General features: G+C 41.2%; 2 protein-coding genes across 2 annotated transcripts in view; both read left to right on the top strand.

The window, feature by feature from the left end:
- Positions 1-5,503, top strand: part of smchd1 (structural maintenance of chromosomes flexible hinge domain containing 1) — a 31,837-nt gene extending 26,334 nt beyond the window's left edge. The window contains exons 44-49 of the mRNA XM_027013099.2: positions 2,014-2,123; positions 2,873-2,943; positions 3,300-3,474; positions 3,669-3,827; positions 4,040-4,150; positions 5,105-5,503. Of these exons, the coding sequence (XP_026868900.2) occupies positions 2,014-2,123; positions 2,873-2,943; positions 3,300-3,474; positions 3,669-3,827; positions 4,040-4,150; positions 5,105-5,127 (649 nt within the window). The 3' untranslated portion in view covers positions 5,128-5,503. The remainder of the gene's footprint in view (positions 1-2,013; positions 2,124-2,872; positions 2,944-3,299; positions 3,475-3,668; positions 3,828-4,039; positions 4,151-5,104) is intronic.
- A 924-nt stretch (positions 5,504-6,427) lies between these two features.
- emilin2b (elastin microfibril interfacer 2b) lies at positions 6,428-17,352 on the top strand. Its single transcript, XM_027013159.2, has 8 exons — positions 6,428-6,647; positions 6,985-7,110; positions 8,815-9,005; positions 9,233-10,723; positions 14,958-15,134; positions 15,473-15,520; positions 15,656-15,790; positions 15,935-17,352. Exons 1-8 carry the CDS (start codon positions 6,505-6,507, stop codon positions 16,249-16,251), a joined length of 2,628 nt encoding a protein of 875 aa, XP_026868960.2. The 5' UTR covers positions 6,428-6,504; the 3' UTR covers positions 16,252-17,352.
- The last annotated feature ends 491 nt before the right edge of the window (positions 17,353-17,843 follow it).

The following is a 17,843-nucleotide window of genomic DNA, read 5'->3' on the forward strand; positions in this document are numbered from 1 at the left end:
TGTGTGTAGAATTTTGAGGGAAAAATTAATTTAATCCATTTTGGAATAAGGCTGTAACATAAAATGTGGAAAAAGTGAAGCACTCTGAATACTTTACAGATGCTCTGTGTGTGTGTGTGTGTGTGTGTGTGTGTGTGTGTGTGTGTGTGTGTGTGTGTGTGTGTGTGTGTGTGTGTGTGTGTGAGTGAGAATGAATGAATGAATGAATGAATGAATACACTGCCTGGCCAAAAAAAAGATCACACACTAATATTTCGTTGGACGGCCTTTAGATTTGATTATGGCACGCATTCGCTGTGGCATCATTTCCACAAGCTTATGCATTGTCACATTTATTTCTGTCCAGAGTTGCATTAATTTCTCCCCAAGATCTTGTATTGTTGATGGGCGATTTGGACTACTGCGCAGTCTTCTCCAACACATCCCAAAGATTTTCAATGGGGTTCAGGTCTGGACTCTGGTGGCCAATCCATGTGTGAAAATGATGTCTCATACTCTCTGAACCACTCTTTCACAATTTGAGCCCGATGAAACCTGGCATTGTCATCTTGGAAAATGCCCATGCCATCAGGGAAGAAAAAATCAATCGATTGAACAACCTGGTCGTTCAGTATATTCAGGTAGTCCGCTGACCTCATTCTTTGGGCACATAACGTGACCTACACCTGACCAACTGCAGCAACCCCAGATCATAGCATTGCCTCCACAGGCTTGTACAGTAGGCACTAGGCATGATGGATGCATCACTTCAGCCACCTGTCTTCTTACCCTGATGCGCCAATCACGCTGGAACAGGGTAAATCTGGACTCATCAAACTACATGACCTTCTTCCATTGCTCCAGAGTCCAATCTTTATGCTCCCTAGCAAAGTGGTTTTCTTAAGGCTATACACAGCTGTTTAGTCCCAATCCCCAATTGTTGTCCTGCACCAGGAGGAACCCTGGCCACACTGCACCAGTAAAAGGTCTGACATTTGGCTTTGAAGATTTCATCCTTGTACCTAACAGCAGTCAGGGTACCATTGGCTACCACGTGGAGGTTTGTGAGACCCTCAAAGTGTGACCCTCTCAGACCATTTCTGGCCTACCACCAAACCAGTTATGCTGGATGATGTAGGTGGCATAATGTTCATCACAGAATCTCCAGACTCTTTCATATGTCATTTGTGCTCTGGGTCAACCTGCTCTCATCTGTGAAGACCGCAGGGTGCCAGGCACGTGTTTAGTTCTGGTGTTCTGGTAATCAATCTGCCTGGTGCTGGGCTGTGAGTACTGGTCCCACTAGATAACATTGGCCCTGCAAACCAGAAACATGCACGCCAGCTCTGGCAGTGCTCCTCCTGTTCCTCCTGACACATTGGAGCAGATACATGCCCAGATGCACTGTTCAGCTCTCCTCGTGTAATACCAGTGTCCTGGTATCTCCTCCATGCTCTTGCGCCTGGGATGGGAGACCCAGCAAATCACAGCACGTATGGCTATACCATCCTGGAGGAGCTGAAGTACCTGTACAACCTGAATGTATTAGTGACATACATTAGTAGTAGTAAAAATGACACCAGCAAAACACAAAACTACAGCACTGTAGAGACGAATCAATAAGGAGAGAGTAATTCTGTGGCCACTGTGTTTTTGAAGGTTGTCTTGTTGTCTCTCCAGTGCACCTGTTGTCCACTTTCATTTGCACCAAAGCAAGTCTGATTGATTCAGTTACGTATGCTTCCCAACAGGACAGTGATCCCCCTTTTTTTGTGTGAGAGTCTTGGTGGGTTGGTTGGTTGGTGGGTTGGTTGGTTGGTTGGTTGGTCACTTTATTAATCCCAGAGGAAATTCACTGGTTATAGCAGTAGCAGAGGTAGGCAGAAAGAAGGAAAGGAAGAAACGCACACATTCATAGTTCTCATTTGCTCTTAAATGTTTCAGAACGACTCTGTCCAGTTTTTAGCCTGTGCCTCAGTGCTTGTTTCTGTTGGTTTTCCACGAGCACCTGGCTGTGTTTTGTGCTCCCTGCAGGCCGCTGCCCCACATCAGGAACGAAGGGAATCTCTTCCACCCTGTAGGGAACCCTGTGTTCGTTAGAGATCTTCTCATTTTTCCCGAGCATGCAGAAAGCTGCAACATGGGTAAGTTCTTGGAACATGCACGCATGCACACAAACACACACACCCACACCCACTTCCTCAGCCTTTATGACAGACAGATTTAAGTGGGAGCCGAGTCACCATTTCCTGTCGGTGGTTATGAGGTTGGGGATGTGACTCAGTGAGACTGGACACTTCAGCACCCCTACCTTCTCACTGTCGTCAGCCATGCTGAACAGCACTCGCTCTCTCCGCTGGCCAGTATAGCGTTATCTTTCCTCGCTGTTGTGCAGTCAACGTGTTAGACTCACTTCCTCTTTTTGATTGTTTCCAGATGACACCCCCAGCTGAATACTCTGCAGTGGGGGAGGGTGAGAGATGCTGTAGCATTTGTGTCATTGAGATTGGAGAGGAACAGAGTGCGCGCTGTCCTCTCCCCAGCCGAGTTCGCTGAGTTGGGTTTCAGTAGTTCCAGATGCTCATATGGCCACTATTGGCAGGCTCGCCTAGCTGTGCTTTTGTGTGTGTGTCTGTGTCTGTGGAAGGTTACTTTCAGCACTCATTGTCAGAGTGGCTGTAGACTACTCTGCTGATTTTTTTTTATTTTTTTGCCCTTCTGTCAGAAAGAATAAATAGCCCATATCAGAATGAGTTAACTAAGGGCCATGTGTTTTCAGCCTACACGTTCTGGCACCATGGGTCACTTGGCTTTCCAAAGGGGGGGGGGGGGGGTGCGTGAACGAGAGAGAGAAAGAGACTGTAGTAACCATGCATGTCTCATTTTTGGACAGTCTTCGCAAGTCTTCTTGGAGACACCATATTAGTGGATGATTTGGACTCAGCCAATCATTACCGCAAGGGGGTAAGTGCGTGCAGCAAGACAAATTTCATTACCATTCCTAATTTCACCGGTTATACTTTTGGACAGCACGTGTTCATTTTATTAAGCACATGATGTAGAAGGGTAGAAAGAAATGTCATAACAGAAACTTTCATACTCGCAAACACTTATTTTTGTTAATGTAATCACATTCCAAGAGCAAAAACAAATCAGACTAGTTCTTGCCAAAATCAACAATAAATACAACACATGTAAAAGCTAAATGTTACTGAATTTGCATGTGCAAAGGTGTGTTCCTAAATTTAGAATGATTTGTCTGCAGTTTTATACGTATTTCTGAGCAGCAGGCATACTTTGTGTGCATGTGTGTTTGACAGGTGGTCCAGAGTAAGGTGCAGTGCCCTACCCTGCTGACACGGCATGGGGAGCGTATCCGTAGCAACGGGAAGTTTGGAGGCCTGCAGAACAAGGCCCCTTCGATAGAGAAGCTGAGAGGGCAGGTGTTTGGAGCACCACTGCCTAAAGAGTACCAAACCACATGCAAGCAAATAAGTAATGCAAGCTGCTCAAATATTTGTCCTTCATGCAGTAGCTCTCTCTCTCGTTTCTATATATCTTAGGACTCTTGTGCATACTATTATGATGACAGTAATTGTTGAGGTGCGTGCAGTGTACATCTTTAATGTCTTTTACCCTGTGTGTGTGTGTGTGTGTGTGTGTGTGTGTGTGTGTGTGTGTGTGTGTAGAATTGCTGCAGCAGCTTTCTGTAGCAATACAGAAAACATGGGAGAGGCAGAAAGATTATGACAGCCACATGCAGTACATGAAGAGCCCTGAAATGAAAGAGAAACAGCAGGAGCTCCGGCAGCAAGAGGTGGAGCTCAGAGACATTGAGCAAAAACTCAGTGAGTGGGTTAGGGTGTCACTTTATTTTTTTTGTTTGTTTGTTTATATTTTTGTGACTCCTTTGGGATTGTGGGCTGTGTGTGAGATGAAAGTCTGTGCATTAAGTGTATTGCACATGCTTTCTTTAGAAACCAACTGCAGATCGGAGTAATTAAGGCACTTGTGTGGGTGTGTTTAAGGCCCTCATACGTTTTTGTTTGTTTGTTTACAGCCAGCACCCCTGTGCGTTCCTTCCCTGCTTCAGCTGCAAAGCCCAGCAATGTAGACGCAGCTGATTCCCCACCAGCAAAGAGAGCTCGCCGCAAAACCCGCCGAGCCCTCGGTAAGAGTCCCACCTCTTGAGCTGTTGAATAAGCAATTGGTTTCCTCAGGTGCAGGGTCCAAGCAATGTTGACCCCCATTTTCAACAAATTTTGTTTTTGATTTGAAGTTGACTCATTTTGAAAAGAACAAAGGAAGAAATAAAAATCAGTATCGGGTATCAGGAAGTGACTGCATACTGCAGACTGACGGCCCTTTTTTTCTAGGACTTTTAAACACTATTTTATATATATTTGGTATATCTTCTGGTAAAGAACCCGTTGAAATGCACGGATAACTGAGTAGCTATTTCAGTTCTAGATTAATCAAGATGGGGAAGCTCTTCTTCCTTTTACCCAGAATCCTACACTAAATCAGGTTCAGGTTTCAGGTTTGGTTTATTTGTCACATACATAGTCATACACAGTGTAACTCGCAGTGAAATGGTTGAGTGCTCTGTCCAAACTGAGGAAAAAGAAAAACAGGGGTGCATAGACAAATATATATATATATATATATATATATATATATATATATATATATATATATATATATATATATATATATATATATAATACAAAAATATTTTAGCAATGTATGTACAATATATGTATATTATGTTTATATACACAATGTACAGAACGTACAGTCCCATCTTGTAAGGTTCACTGTAACTGTGCTGTAACAACCATGCTGCAACAAGCTCACAGCATGGAATTCCTCTGAAAGGACCGTGAGTCCACAGGCCATTCTGTCCCTCAGTGCTGGGGTTTTAGAAACACCACAGTCACGGCTAAAGGTACAGAGGGTTAGTAGAGCATGCACCATATTCTCTCCTTGGTGGGAAAGTGATTTCGTAGGCCTGTCTGCAGGAAAAGGTGTACCAAACTTGCATTTTCCAAGATTGTTTGGGACAACTTCGCAAAACTCTAATCCCTCGTTAACTTGAAATATTTTCACTTTGCTCTTTTTACAGATCCGTGGATGGGATCACCCTGAGACCAGCCAGCAAAGTCATCTCAGTCCAGTATTTATTTTTAACTGCTGCAAAAACTCCAGAGGGATGTTCTTTCTGTAACCAGGGCTTAACCTTCTGTCAAATACTGTGAGAATCTCTGTTTAATACTTAAGTTCACAAATTCTAGATCTTTTTAAACCTTTGATGATATGAAGTGCTTTTTATATGTTATTTTTACTACCATTTTTTTTTACCTTAATTAGTTTCTGGTTGATTTCAACAGAAAAGGCAGCTCAGTTTATAGACCATGTAAAAAAACACATTCTGTATTATTCTGTATGTTTCTGTTCTTAAAAAAGGAAGAAAAAGAAATGTGTATCTGTTTACATCAGTTAACAAGATTCTCTTTGACTTTTCTGTGCGCTTGTGTATACTTTCTTTGCCAGCATGTTATATACACCCCACCCCCAAAAAAGAAAAGAAAAACACCAGCAACTCTGTAATCGTTAATAATATATTAATGAATCGTTAACAATCCATTCAGGAGTCAGTCTGGAAATGGCTCTTTTCCATTTTGACGACTAAATAGCTTCCTTTTTTATAGTTTTCTTAATTCGTGAAACATTTATAGCTAATTATAGTTACAAATATTATAACATTTATAATTATGCACTGGTGAATAATGCATGCTGCTCTACACGTTTGTAAAGACAAAATGGAAGGTTTCCGATGTTAATCTTGTCTGGTATGGATCGAAACGAGGAGAAAAGAAGAGGGGAGGGGCGGAGGTTTTTAGTAGTTACCAAGAGCCCTTGTGGCCGTGACGGGTTATAACGCGCCAGGACACGGTGCACTTCTTATTCTACCGGCCTATGCTTGTTCCACCGCGATGGTCAAGAGCTTGCGCGTTATTCGTTTTGCACTTCTTAACCTGCTGACTTGGCGTGTTAATTTTGTTTTTGTTTGTTTTTGTTTTTCATTTTTTACAAACTATAAAAAAGTAAAAAATGGCTGAATTCGTTTGCAGATAAATGTCATAAACGTTCGTTGTGTAGTTTCTGTAGTAAGTGACATCGTGCCGTTTCGTCCCAAATAGCCTAGTACAGATTTTCTCGGTTTAAAAGGTTTGAGTATACCTTTTATCTTCCAAATGTACAATTTAAGATGTTATTGCACGTCCGTCTACCTTTATGGGAAGACCTCAAAGCAGCTCTAACGAGTTTGGAAACCAGAGAGCATATGAGACATGCTCAGAAGCAGAGGTAGTAAAGCGCGTGTGCGCGCTCTCGGGCGGGGGCGGGGCGCACGGGCGGGGGTACATCTCACACTTGGGGCGTCTGCCTTCGAAACTTCAAGCAAACCTGTGTAGGTTTTTGTGCTATTTCCATATACTACGCCTTGTAGTTTTGTCTTTAAACATGAAGTCTACATGTGCAGGCTGTATACTTCCATCAACGGTGATTCTTTTGATAGTTTTTCCATTAATTTATGGAACCCCGTCGAGATACAGTTTATTCCAAGGCTCCCCGTACTCCAGCTCGATTGCACAGCAAAGGAACAAGTGAGTGTACTACTTTAAAATGGGTCTACACGAATTTAGGTTCTGCTATTTGTAAAGAATGGATAGCGCAGAAAATGTTTTATGTAACTGTTTTATGCCAGCTTTACTTAAGAGTTAACTGTTAAAACACTGCCGATTACTACAGCAATTCATCTAATACCATTTAAACGTGTCCGATAATGTGCATGTACGTCATATGTAATGGATGTATATATCTTGACGTAATAACAGTTCAATTTATTCTGGAGTGGAGAGAAGACTCCCTGAGTCCCTGCTAGTCTAGGTGTACTACTAATCAGATTAATTTATTGTATATTGCGGAATTGCACTCACACAGAAATTGGTGTGCCTTCGTCGTGCACAAGAACGTGACTTGTGTTGTGCTGGGGGGGACGGAGAGCGTCGTGGAACCCGAGATCGCGCCTTGCCCAATGCATCAGCCTGACTGCGCGCAGCGTGTAATGTAAGTTTCTCCAGATAATATATGAAGGGCGGAGGCGCGCTGGGTTTTATTGGTCAGCAGGGCACCAGTACGATTGCCTCGTGGCACAGCGAGGTCCGAGATGCAATCTAGTTAAAAGAAGCTTTGTCAGAGACATTTTGTGGAGATTTTATATCTGGTGCCGAGGTTTATTTCTGTTAGAGAAGACGCAGTTAATTAGCAATCATGCCTCTGAAAACTGCCCCCCCCCCCCCCCCCCCCCAATACTCTCAGTCGGATAACATTTGAATGATTAACATCTCTCTCTCTCTCTCTCTCGGTCATTTGTCTCGGTCACGCGCACATACATGAGAAGAACTTTTGACATCATGGATCTATGTGACCATATATCTCAAATTTCATAACTGACATTGTGGGAAATGTGCAGAGATAAACTGAATACCACAACCTATCAAACATTGATCACACTTTGATAGAAAGACTGTTAATGTCAGGCTCTAAGCTATTTTATGACTTTAACAATGGTGAGGAGAGATTCTGGTGATGCATAAGTATTGTGGAGGCACACCATATTAGAGTCAAGAACCTTGGCTAAGAACTAACAGTGTTACAGATGCATCAGCTAAGGTAATAGCAAAATTAGACAATTGAATTTTTTTAATGCATTTATACCTGAAATCTTTTTTTTTTTATCACATTGAATTATGTATATGTTAAATAATTGTCAGTGTGATATTAACTAGTGAACATTACTTGATTATCCAAAATAATAGCACCAGTGATGGGTTAGAGTGATCACTGATGTCAAAAAGGTTTATTTTATGTTTTTATTTCTTGTTCATTTTTGTGGGTGGAGTCCTTGGTCAGGAACTAAGTGGTAAAGGGTTCCTTGATGAAATATTAGGAAGCACTGATGTAAGGCATTTGTTAATGACCTAATGTCTATGAATTTCAGTGGTTCACTGTTGGCACAGAGGGCTCATATGCCCTTTGTGCATATGGATGAGAGTGAGTTTACAAGTGAGCTCATGGTCAGTGTCTCTCTCTCTCTCTCTCTCTCTCTCTCTCTCTCTCTCTCTCTCTCTCTCTCTCTCTCTCTCTCTCTCTCTCTCTCTCTCTCTCTCTCTCTCTCTCTCTCTCTCTCACACACACACATTAGTCATTTAACCCTCTTGCTTTCCGAGTTGCACTCCAGATGTGCGTCACAGTTGGATTAAATCATAATGAATTATGCACCATGTAATAATGCCATACTTTATTTTTCCTTGAACGATTAAGTTTGTGACTAGTGTGAGAAATGGAGCATGACAGAGGGGGTCATCCACACCAGATTAGTTACATGGTAGAATCCTCTGTGGACTGGTTTAAAGCTGACACTTTGCTCTGCATTGCATGGGCAGCACATCTTCAGCTTGTAATTATACACCATAGGCTAGTCAGTGTTGGAATATGGTCATTTATAGACGACTTGGACACCATAGTATGTTAAACATCCAGTACTGAATCACATACATATTTATAATGTGTACTGTTGCTTCATCAGTACATCACATTTTCACTTGCTGTTATGACAGATGTGGACTGTCCTTTACTAAAAGTGTCTTCCCTGGGATAGCAACATAGGGTTGTTTGTTTGTCCATGGTGATACTCTCATTAATCTGTACAATTAATAATTGTTAGTTAATTGATGCTATGTGACAATTATGTCATATCTGTGAATTCAGATACCGTACTCATATGAGACCCATGTACAAGGTGGGCCACAAGCAGGTGACTGAACTGGAGTGGAGATGTTGCCCAGGTTTCCATGGTCATGACTGCATGGAGCTTAAGGATCCTGGATTGGTTCCTCATGTTCTCCAAGAACCACGCCCAGATCCACCACCCATTCATGGGCAGCAACCGAATTTCCTTGGTATGACTTCTGATGAACTGTAGAGCCTTGTAAGAACTTTTCAGTGGCAACTAGAAGGTAACAAATAAAGGGCATTAGCAGAGCCAAGAACTCTTGGTACTACCTTTTGTCTTTACATTTTTATTTAGCATTCTTGGTTTTTGAATGAACACTGCCTAAACAGGAAAAATGGTGATTTGTTAGCTGTGTGTATAGTGTTTATATGGTAACTTTGTATTCTCCAATAGGACCAGAAGTGTTCTCTGGTTCACATCCTTGGACACAGCCTGGCCAAAATGGACAAACCCGGCAGACTGAGGGTGGCTATTCTGGGAAAGCTGGAGGCCACAATGATGGTTCTAGAGTCACAGAGCTAGAGGAGGAAGTGCAGCGACTCTCCCAAGCGGTCCTTGACTTGCAGGCTGCTAACAATAATCTGCGGCTTGACCTGGAAGAGGACACGAGCAAGATTATTCTAAACTTCCTGGGTAATCTACGACAGCCGCAGGGCGCCCTGGCTGGAGGAACTGAAAGTATCCTGCTGCCCTTGGACCTTCCAATTACTTCAGTGACAGATGAGATCCAGGAGCAGGTCCAGGAGCTTTCCAACACCATCAGCACCAACACCAACACAATCCATCACCTTGAGACAAAGCTGCAGCACCTTGAAGGCCAGGTGAATCGGCTAAACGAAGTATCTGCAGTTTCTCATCCATCCCCTCCCTCGGCTCCTGACTGCCCTTGCCAAGCTTACATTGATGAACAATTTCAAGCCATCCGCACCGAGATGCTGGAAGGAATGGACATTAAGATGGCTGATTTGAAGAATGCTTGTGACTACAAAATGCTCTCGGTTAAAGAGCAGTGTGAAGAGCAGGAGGCCTCCTACTTCAGTCTCACTGAGCTCCTGGAGTCCAAAGAAGCTCGTCTCCACCAGGAGATCGGAGACTTGCAGCGCCTTATCTCAGCAGGCATTCCGAATGGGTCAGATGTCCTGGACCTTCAACTGGACATCCAGAACATGAAGAATGCACATCAGAGCCTGGCTAGTGAATTGAATGAGACGATCACTCAGCAGGAGGCCCAAGAGGAGGAGTTCGAGGCGAAGTTTAGCCTGGTGGAGAGGAGGGTGGCGGTGCAGTTCCTCCAACTAGAAGAAATGCTGAGGAAGGAATTGGAAGAAGGCAAAGAATCACAAAACAAAGCACTGGAGAGTCAGATTAGTGCAACTCTGCAAAGTGTAGAAGGCCCACAATCACAAACAACAGATCACACAAACAGCCAATACATGGCAGAGATTGAGAAACACACTGGAAGCCTGAAGAGTGAGGTGGGCTCTCTCGCGAAACAGGTTAAAAATATGGAGAACTCAGTCAGAGGGCTTAATCAGATGGTCAACTGTCAAAATCACACTGATGAGCTCTCTAACAGATTAGACAAATTGGAGGAGGATTGTGGGAGGAGCCAAGAAGTGGTCATCAGGCTGGAAGGCGTGTTGTCTGGGGTTGACGGACGGTTGACCAGAATCGAAAGCCTGTGTGGGAGGCTGGAGCCAATGTCGGACAGCCTTCTGCGGATTAAAGATGGACTCAACAAACATGTTCATGGACTTTGGAACTGCATCCGGCAGCTCAACAGCACTGTCCTCGCGCACTCCACAGACATCAATGCTTTGAGAACAAATACACACACCACAGTGTGCAAGCAGAACAGAACCACCAGTACACCTCAGTACACAGGTAAACACGACACTATGTTAATAGGATTATTAAACAACATTTGATAGCATCTGTAATGTTGCTTCCTTGTTGACTGGGTCATAATGCTAACATTTTTTCTGTAAGTGTACTTTCTTGGACACATCTTTGGTCATGAGGTATTGATAGGGTAGGATCTCAGTAGCCATTTAAAACAGGTTATATGGAAATATCAAGAGTCTGTGGCTAATGGCTAAATCTTCTCTACCAGTAATCGTGTTTCCTTCAACAGCACTTTCAGTAGCAAGTGTGTCAGTGTCAAAAGTAGCACTGATGATGAACAAGATTTTTTTTAATGTAAATGCTGAGGGTCTAGTGACTAAATAGTTCTGTAGTCATTTTTTTAAAATAATTTACATTAGTGAAATATTGAAGATGTCAAATGCAGTCTAGTCTTGTGAGACTGGGTTGCAGCTGTGCTCCATTCTACTGCTGAAATTAAGGGTTAGATTGTTTAAGGAACTCACCAGTAAGCGTTAGTGTTTGGAGAAGAATTTCCTATGAGCGAGGGTTGCATATGTTATTTATTTATTTATTTATTTATTTATTTATTTATTTATTTATTGCAGTGTAAGGTAGGTAGTTCTTTTTCTGGGTACCCTAATTGGACACACATGTCTGTTCTAAAAAGACAGGCCCCAGAGTTGAGCAACTCTTGGCTTTTCTGTGTGTGCGTGTGTGTGTGTGAGCGCGCATCTGCTGCTCATTTGACCTGTGTGTGTATGAGCACAGTAAAGATTATAAGCCCAGACCCCCAAGTGGGTAATTCCTTTAAAAACAAGGACTAATGCACCCACCAATGTTTGAAACCTGAGAGCTCTTTTTAATGTTTTAGGCACATTTAGAAACAATTACTTTAAACCGTTGGTTCCCCTCACTATTTTCATTTAAACCAAGTTTACAGATTGTGTACAATATATCAGATGAATATAATTCATTTCAGATGCTCCAAAAACACAACAGGCCTATTGTATTCCATACCACTGTATGTCTCTTTTTTTTTTTTTTTTTTTTTTTTTTTTTTTTTTTTTTTTAACAAAGCCACTGTAACCCAGCCATTTCTATGGCCCTGCAAATGACTGACTCTCACTTTTACCCTTCAGCTCCCTGTGTGAATTAGAGCGTGGCAGCATGTCTTCAGCTCTGTAACAAATATACACTTTGGGGCCCCTTTTGCTGCTGCATTTCCTACACTGCATCTCGTGCATGTGTGCTAATGAGAGCAAGATCCAGCAGTCAGTTCCTTGATCTTTTGTATGGTTTGTGTGCATGGTGAGTGTGTTGGCTTCATGGTGCACTCTGACCTTTGAACTGTGGCTGTGAACCACCTTCTCCTGTCTGACTTGTCCTTTTCAACCAGCTGCATAGATGTGTATTTATAGACTTTTTATCAGGACATGGTGGGGTGACCTGACTGGCAGACTCCATTTTGGAAAGAACGGTCACTGGTTTATCAGCCATGTCCTGATACGAGACATTCAGAGAGCATTTCAGCTTGGAGTGCCTCTCAATTGCCTCTTGTGTAGATTTTCAGTCATTATCTTCCTCTTTTTTATCTTTCTTCTTCTTCTCTTTCTTCTCCTTCTCCTCCCAAACTGATCCATCTGTATTTTCCTTCACACAAGCAGCCTGATGATTGCTGACATTCAAGTAGGTGGTGCACAGTGCAGTCATTTCTCAACGTAACAACGCTAAATGACCCGCAAAGTGCTAATAGAGAGCTAATAGAGACTCTTAAAATTCTTCAGTTCAAGGAAGAAATGGAGTATGTGTATGTCCAATTCTACCTGCTTCATACTGTCTCAAGCCCACCTGTGGAAGGCTGCTGTTCCACTGAGATGTGTATGTTTTTCAGGCTCTGCCAGAAGTCAGTAAAAGTCGTTGAAAGAGGTGTCAGGAAAGGCCCATATCATGTTTCATGTTTTTTTTTGTTGTTGTTGTTTATTTTGTTTTTTAGCATTTTGCTGGTAAACTCAGAGTTTGTTCTTGACATGTATAAATGCAATTTCATCTAGCACAAATACAGATATTACACAAGATTGAATTAAGACAAAGACTACTAGCAAAATATGCTATAGTCCATATTTTTGTTGATTTTTGAACTGAATAGTAGCAGTCCGTGAGGAAAATTTCTGATGAGTCTGAGGTGTGAATAAAGACTAATCAAGAAGATTTTGTTACCCAATCAGATAGTCACGTATTTTCCAACAACTTGAGAAACACAACTGGTAAGACAGACATCCATACAGTTAACACAGTTCCAGCAAATGCTCCAAGTCCACAGCCATTTGAACCAGCGTTAATCATGAACGTAATAGATGTAATGAAACCAACTGAAACTAACTGATCATTGACCTAATTTGTCCACAACATGACTCTGTGTAGCTAACATTATTGTAGCCAAATGCAACTGCATATGGTTATTTTTTTCCATCTTTTTTATAAGCCTTGAATGGCATACTAGAATTTGCATCTTGATACTAATTGGTCAATCTCTTACTAAGGAGGCTGTATGCTTCTCTGGTAGGTATGCATTCCATTATAGAGTTGCCATGGTTATTTGTTAATCTCTGCTTGTTTTTGTGCAATCTAAACATTTGTGCAAAAAATTGTGCAATCTAAACATTTTCTAAAAGTTATGGATTGATTTAAAACATAATTATATGGCATTTGTTTATTTAGAGCAAAAAGTTTGAGGAGGTTTTGTCTCTTGCCTTCTCTGACAAATTGCCATGGGAACTAAATGGCTTTATGGTTTTACAGCCATGCCTGTTATTAAGCCACCTTGTAACTTGGACAAGGAAATGTATTGTCCTCAAAAAGCACCCTAATGTAGCTTTACTGCTTGAAAACATCCATTGACCCCATAATGATCAAAGCATGGTCAAGAAAAAGGTCATATTTACTTGACTACTTCAACATGATACATGTATGGACATGTGGATGTAAGTCTGGCCAGCTGGCAGCCAGATACCTGTTGAAAGACGTCATGTGTCAAGCACAGGGATACTATGTGGAGTACATCAATTAAATCACCCGCTTACCTTCTTGCTGAGGGTCAGCTCACTGTCCTAAGAACAGAGGTGGATAAGAAACAGTTACGCAGTGTGGTTGCAATCGTTTAAAGTGATGAGCTGTAAATAATCATCAGTTTGCCTCATTACTTCATCACTTACTGCATCCACGTTTATCGTCGTAAGAGGTGCATGAAATCCAAACTAGCCCTAATATGTACACAGAAATGTTTCATTATTACTAACTGAGTTAAAAGGCTTTGAAAAATATAACTACCGGGAGTAGCAGCCAGAGAACACCCAGGATTAAGGTGCATGCATGCGTGCGTGTGTATGTGTTAGATCATCATAATGGGGTATCATTGATGTTTTTATTTCCCCTCAGAATGCTGGTTATTCTCTTGTGAATAAGAGAACACATGTTGTTTACCTTTTTGTCCTTAAATAAATATATAGATATACATATTTATAAATGTTTATATATATTTATCCAGTATAAATGTCATTACCAATATTAAGAGTTCACATGAGTTCATATTCATATTATTAAATATTATTATAGCATATTGTAAACATTGAGTGACTCTGAGTGGTAGAGCATGATTAGATGTTTGGTTACGTGTAAAGCAGTTGTCATAAACACTTGTGCCCAGTGTAAGTAAACAAACACACATGTTTTTTACTGAGGGGAAAAGTAACCACAAGCTTAGGATATTTCCCAATAATGAAAGGCATTTTCTTCATAGTGTTTTATGGTTTTACTATATCCATACAATTTTTTTTAAATGCAGTTTTTTTGTTAGCTTTGTAAATCACTTTATACTTTCTGACCCTATGTTTTGAATGATCAGGATAAACAGTTGAATAGAGATTCTCACGGAGTTCTTCATAGAAAGCTGCTTCATCAAGTAGAATGGTGTGTAATTTGCCAAAATGTTAGAGCTGCCTTGTAATCTTCAACTTTCCCACACTCACTACTGAACGACTGCCCACACTTTCCATTTGTAGTTCCTTTGGGGTGTGCTGCTCTCAGTTAATGAGCCATCCTGAAAGTTTTTAGTTCTACATTTGTCTGAAGAAACAGACTGAGGTCTATAAAACCATGTTTTGTCTGTCCTTTTAACTGTCAGTACTGTCATTACTATGACAGTAATGTTATTACTTGTTCTGCTCGCTCCTAATTCCCCCCCCCCCCCCCACAGGTGTTCATGGTGGTATGGAAGAGTCCAGTGTTCCCATGGAGACAAGCTCTGCCCTTCCACCTTCTCCTGTCTTGGAGTCTGGGGAGGCGGGACCACCCGGAACCAAGATCTCCTCCCGCCCTCCTCAGGGAGCCAATGGCAGCATGACACCTGTTAAAGGATATGCTGCCGCACCAGGTGAGTGGGCCGTTCCTTCTAGCTCTGCCTGTCAAGTCAAGTCAAATTTATTTATATAGCACTTTTTTTTACAACAGCTGTTGTCGCAAAGCAGCTTTACAGATGTTTGGGTCCAAGCCCCCAGTGAGCAAGGGCAACAGTTGCAAGGAAAAACTCCCTAAAGCATATGGGGGGGGCTTCTTCCTTTTGCCTGTCTCCATTCTGAATTTCCGGAGCCATATGGCTATGTCAGATTTAATTGTGATGTATGTTCAAGAGTTATAAAATAGGTGTTTGTCATAACTTGTTAGTAATTATGACAGTATTTTTGAGCTATGTGTTTCCCCTGTGCCCTGCAGGCTATCCGCCTTCATCTCCAGTCTCCATCATCCCTCACATTCTCTCAGGTACATTGTAACTGTTCTTATGATTTTAATAAATTGTAGATATAACTTTAAAATCAGTAATTCAAAATATACACATGTACTTCACATACACATATTGCAAAGCATGTATGAAATGTGTGTGCGCGTGTGTTTCAGGTGGTACGAGTACGAGTGCTCCCGTGTCATTTTCATCTGGTCTGACTCTCTTATCATCTTACTCTGGAGAGGTTGGCATCATCCGCTTCAACAAAGTGCTGCTTAATGATGGCAGACACTACGACCCAAATACAGGTTCACACTTCTGCACGAGCACTTCACCGATTTAGCAAAAATATATTATTAATGGATTACTGGATTATTAGTTGATTTATAAATTATGTGCATAAAAATGACAAATAGGAGGCACACATAAACATGTCCATGTCTGTCCTGTAGGTGTATTTACTGCGCCCATGGATGGGCGGTACCTGCTAAGCGTTGTGATAACAGCTCCAGAAGGAGACCGAGCACAAGCGGTTCTTTCAGTAGCCAATCGCAGCATCCAGAGGCTTGACACATCAGGATCAGGGGCCGTGGCCTCCACAGGTTGCCTCTGCGGTGGTTCCGCCTCCGCCAGCCTTGTGCTTGACCTTAGACAGGGCCAGAAGGCAGGTGTTGTACTGATGTCTGGAACGCTGGCAGTGTCTGTCTCCACTGAAGTCCTTTCCACATTTAGTGGTGTACTGCTTTACCCCTTACAAGCCAATAGATAACCCATCGTCAGCAGGCTAGACCAAGCAGGTTCAACCGTGGAATGTCATATGGATTCGTGGTGTCACGCCATCCTGGGACGTCGGGCAGAAATGGAACCACTCAAAGAAAAAAGGATCATGTTTTGAAGAGGCAAAATGCCTGTTTCTGCTATAAAAGTCATTTAAAACATAATTCCTTAATTTTAAAGCCCTATAAGATATATGACGTATGGTGAAAAGGGATGATGTCCAAATTCTGAACCAGGAAAGAAATTCTATATGATGTTTCAAGAAACATATTCCTATGAAGAGTATACCAAGAGACATTATTATAATTACAATTATGGGGTAATGTGGTCACAAAGTAACAAAGTCCAAAATTTTAAACAATTGTCTGATGTTTTGTAGGGCTGTAATTTAGTCATTTGTGAGAACAGAAGTATTAACATTTCCTCAGTTTGTTTCCGGAGAGCTAAATGTCTTCCCTCAAATGTTCGTTCTTAACAGCAGCACTAATAGTAAAGGGTCAGTTCTTGTCTGTCTCAACTACAAATTCTTTAAACTATTTAATGAAGGATCGAGGCTTCCATTATATCATTGTTTTGGAGATGCCAGTTTTTCATAGTGACAGTATCATAATTTTATTTATGTATGATGCATACACCATTATGCAGGGAGGTGTGATAGTTTCTTGTTTTTTATTGAAACAATAAAATGTAAACAGCCGCCTTATTAAAAATTTCATATATATATAAAAAAACACAAATGTGTGGGTGTAGTTGCTCATCTGTGTGGAAGCTATTTGTTTAACAAAACATATTACTAGATATTTTTAAGTACTGAAACTAAGTCCTGAAATGATTGTACAAAGCCTTATTACAGAAAAGAATCTACTGTAACAGAGGACTCTCTGTTCTAAGTGCACTCATTTTATGAGTAGCACACAGTGATCTATGGTACCATTATTATGAAGAATATGGGCCTATATCAGAAACATGAACTTTTAATAATGTCTTATTTAGTAAGTTGACAGTGTGATTGGCAATGTTCAAATGATGTAATGAATGAATGCCATTTTGTACTGCCAAACAGAAATAATAAATATGTTTTTTTTGTTTTTTGTTTAATCTCAACGGTGCTATTGTACCATTGATAGGAGATGGCACATTTCTATTACTCATGTCACAGCTAAAGAATGTTCAGTCTTTATAGATGTGTACTTGGAATAATGTAAATTAAATCCACATTCATTTTCCCACTTTTATTATGTTCTGTCAGCAGCACAGCAGCACTGCAATGTCTCCCTGAAAAGACATAAGCAAATCTGGTGCTTTTTGAAGCAAAATCTTACTTGAGATTAAACTATCCCAAAATTGTGCAGTGAGTCTCTGACACTTGTATACAAACAAGGCTTCAAATGCAGATATGGCATTTTTCATAGTAATTGCTTCTAAATACTCAGAGTACAGGCAACTTCAAACAATTGTGAGCTAAATAAGTTCATACAAACGCATTATAAGTAGCTAAATCATTCATTTCTGTCATACAAAAACAGCATTTGATAAACTTGCATAGCTGCTTAGTTAAACATCTTTCAAAAAAGTGACATGAGA

Source organism: Electrophorus electricus, chromosome 19 (genome assembly GCF_013358815.1).
Source record: "Electrophorus electricus isolate fEleEle1 chromosome 19, fEleEle1.pri, whole genome shotgun sequence".
Taxonomy (NCBI): Eukaryota; Metazoa; Chordata; class Actinopteri; order Gymnotiformes; family Gymnotidae; genus Electrophorus; species Electrophorus electricus.